The sequence below is a fragment of the Rhinopithecus bieti genome, unplaced genomic scaffold (assembly GCF_001698545.2).
Source record: "Rhinopithecus bieti isolate Rb0 unplaced genomic scaffold, ASM169854v2 scaffold_39998, whole genome shotgun sequence".
Taxonomy (NCBI): Eukaryota; Metazoa; Chordata; class Mammalia; order Primates; family Cercopithecidae; genus Rhinopithecus; species Rhinopithecus bieti.
Genome location: NW_016816687.1, coordinates 971956 through 975755, shown reverse-complemented (window position 1 = coordinate 975755; position 3800 = coordinate 971956). Strand labels below are relative to the sequence as shown.

General features: G+C 49.0%; 1 protein-coding gene across 1 annotated transcript in view; it reads left to right on the top strand.

Annotated features, from left to right (window-relative positions):
• Window positions 1-3800, top strand: part of WDR88 (WD repeat domain 88) — a 47235-nt gene that overhangs the window by 18160 nt on the left and 25275 nt on the right. Inside the window, 2 exon segments of the mRNA XM_017855052.1 lie at window positions 323-567; window positions 2443-2572. Coding sequence (XP_017710541.1) covers window positions 323-567; window positions 2443-2572 — 375 coding nt within the window.

Below are 3800 nucleotides of genomic sequence, written 5' to 3'. Positions count from 1 at the left end.
CGTCTCAAAAAAAAAACAACAAAAAACACAACCTTTCTTGTTAGTGCAAAGGTCAGTTTATATTCATTGTAAACATTTTAGAAAGACAGGATAAGCCAAGTTTTTATTTTGTGATGATGATGATGACGATTTTTAGAGACAGGGTCTTGCAAACTCTGTCACCCAGGCTGGAGTGCAGTAGTGCCATCATAGCTCACTGCAGCTTCAAACTCAGATGATCCTCCCGCCACAGCCTCCCAAGTAGCTGGGACTACAGGCGAACACAACCACACCTGGTTAATGATTTACTTTTGTAGAGATGGAGATTTTGCATGTTGCCCAGGCTGGTCTCAGGCTCCTGGTCTCAAGCAATCTTCCGGCACTGGGTTTACAGGTGCGACGCACCACACCTGGCTTAAAACAACCTTTTGACTGTTGGCTCATTTCAGTGGAAGGTCAGGTATGATACCTTCATCGTCTCCTGTAAATTTTCTCCTGATGGTAAATACGTGGTCTCAGGCTTCGACGTGGATCATGGAATCTGCATAATGGACGCTGAGAACATCACCACCGTTTCCGTCATCAAAGGTGAGGGTGTGCGGGCTCCCTGACTCTTCAGTGTGCCATAGGAATAGCCACTTGTCACTGACTGACAGTGACCTTCCATTGCTTTATTTGGTGAAACTGTAGTGGTATGAAGCACATCATTAAAGCTGGGACACTGGGCTAGGTGCAGTGGCTGGGATTACACCTGTAATCCCAGCACTTTGAGAGGTTGCCTGAGCCCAGGAGTTTGAGACCAGCCTGGGCAACAGGGTGAAACCCTGTCCCTACCAAAAACAATACAAAAATTAGCCATGTGTGATGGCATGCACTTGTAGTCCCAGCTGCTTGGGAGGCTGAAGTGGGAGGATCACTTGAGCCCAGAGGTGTACGATGTAATGAGCTGAGATTGAGCCACTGGACTCCAGCCTGGGAGACAGAGTGAGACTCCATCTCAAACCAAAAAACCAAAAAACATCCCAAAACTGATCCTCTTCAGTTAATGCTTTTCCATTCATTCAGTCTTGTGCTTTTAACAAATGACACAATGTTTGACTCCAACCTCATGTGGTCATTGAAGCCTAATCTTTTATTGAATGGAGGCTCAGCCTTCTTAACATTTTTACCTGTTTTTTTTTTTTTTTTTTTTTTTTTTGTAGAGACAGGGTCTTGCTACGTGGCTCAGGCTGATGTCAAACTCCTGGCCTCGAGTGGGCATGAGCCACTGCACCCGGCCTATTTTTAAAATACAGGAATAGTAATTGTCATATGACAATTACTGCTATAGGGGCTGCTGGGTGAAGGATATGGCTGATCTGTTTTTCCTTACACCTCCATGTGAGTTTACAATTATCTTAAAATTAAAGTTAAAAAAATGTGTAATCATTGTAAAGACATTCATGGGCTGGGCACGGTGGCTCACACCTGTAATCCTAGCACTTTGGGAGGCCAAGGCGGGTGGATCACCTGAGCTCAAAAGTTCGAGACCAGCCTGGCCAACATGGTGAAACCCTGTCTCTACTAAAAATACAAAAATTAGCTGGGCATGGTGGCGGGCGCCTGTAATCCCAGCTACTCAGGAGGCTGAGGGTGAATTGTTGGAACCTAGGAGGTGGAGGTTGCAGTGAACTGAGATTGCACCACTGCGCTCCAGCCCAGGTGACAGAGCAAAACTCTGTCTCAAAAATAAAAAAAAAATCATTCATTATGTAAAGAAAAAAGCAAAAGGCTGCTGTGTCTGTCCTGTCTCCTCCCCAGAGGCACCTGTTATGAACCATACATTGCTGGGTGGCCTTCCTAAACCGTGTGTGTGTACCTGTGCATACACATTTGCACATACAGCACTGCTTCTCATACGTGCTTTGTGTTTCTTTTTAATGATGTGGCACTATGCCATGTATACTGCTCCACAGCCTCCCTAGTAGCCTGTAATAGCCCACCTGACACTATGCCCCCACCACGCTTCAGACTCCAGCTTTGCCCCACACTGCTCCATGATCCGGCCCAGGCCTTTGCAAGCACTGTTCCTTCTTTCTAGAGTGCTCTTCCATTTCTGCTTCCCTCACTGACTTTTCGGGCCCTTCCTGGACCCCTCAGGGTGGCCAGGCTTCTGTTGTCTGGGCCTTGGTGGCCCGTGCACTCATCTCATGACCTGTGGCATGTGGCAGGTCATTGCCTGCTCCGGGGTGTCTCCTCCGTCAGACTGGGAGCTCTGCAGGGGCAGGGAATGGGCCAGGTATGCTCCCGGTTCAAAGCCTGGGACATAGTAGTCACTCAGGAATGTTTGTGCAGGTATGTAGCTCCTGATGAAAACTGGAATTGTGTTTTGTAATCTTGTCGCTGGCTGGGGAAGTCATGGGAGTCCTCCAGCCCAGCATGTGGAAGGTGTGATCTCGAGTCCCTTTCTTCTGTGTTCTGCAGATCACCACACGAGGTCCATCACGTCATGCTGCTTTGACCCCGACAGCCAGAGAGTGGCTTCTGTCTCATTGGACAGGTGCATCAAGATCTGGGACGTTACATCCCAGGCCACGCTGCTCACCATCACCAAGTGAGTTGGACCCCAGGAGGTCAGAAGGGAGTTTGGGCGGGGCGTCCCCATTCATGCCCTCCTGGAATCCACACAAGCCAGCATCCATGTGGACACGTCTGTAGCTTGGTCATGGGTGCTCCGAGGAGGCTGGGGACAGGCAGGTGGGAGGGAGCCATCAGCTGCAGCCTGTGGGCTTCAGATGCACTTGTTTCAATGTGAACCACTAGTGGAAACCATTGTGCAGAGAAGCCCACAAAATGTGAAGTTCCAGCATCTCCTGTAAAGTGGGAAGGTCTGGCTGGGCGTGTAGCTCATGGCTGTAATCCCAGAGCTTTGGGAGGCCAAAGTGGGAGGATCACTTCAGGCCAGGAGTTCAACACCAGCCTGGGCAATGTCATGAGACCTCATCTCTACAAAAAATTTAAAAATTAGCTGGGTGTGGTGTCACACACCTGTAGTCCCAGCTACTCATGAGGCTGAGGCTGGAGGATTGCTTGAGCCCAGGAGTTTGAGGCTGCTGTGAGCTATGATTGCACCACTTCACCCCAGCCTGGACAATGAAGTAAGACCCTGTCTAAAAAAAGTAAATAGGCCGGGCGTGGTGGCTCATGCCTGTAATCCCAGCACTTTGGGAGGCCTAGGTGGGAGGATCACGAGGTCAGGAGATTGAGACCCTCCTGGCTAACACGGTGAAACCTCATCTCTACTAAAAATATAAAAAATTAGCCGGGCGTGGTGGCGGGCGCCTGTAATCCCAGCTACTCGGGAGGCTCAGGCAGGAGAATGGCGTGAACCCGGAAATCGGAGGTTGCAGTGAGCCGAGATCGCACCACTGCACTCTAGCCTGGGTGACAGAGCGAGACTCTGTCTCAAAAAATAAAATAAATAAATAAATAAATAAAATGAATTAAGTCATTTTGGAGATACTACATTATCATTTAAAAAAATTTTGGGCCAGGTGCGGTGGCTCACGGCTATAATCCCAGCACTTTGGGAGGCCAAGAGGGGTGGATCACCTCAGATCAGGAGTTCGAGAGCAGCCTGTCCAACATGATGAAACCCTGTCTCTACTAAAAATACAAAATTTAGCTGGGCGTGGTGGCAGATACCTGTAATCCCAGCTCTTCAGGAGGCTGAGGCAGGAGAATCGCTTGAACCTAGGAGGAGGAGGTTGCAGTGAGCCAAGATTGTGCCACTGCACTCCAGCCTAGGTGACAGAGTGAGACTCTTGTCTCAAAAAAAAAAA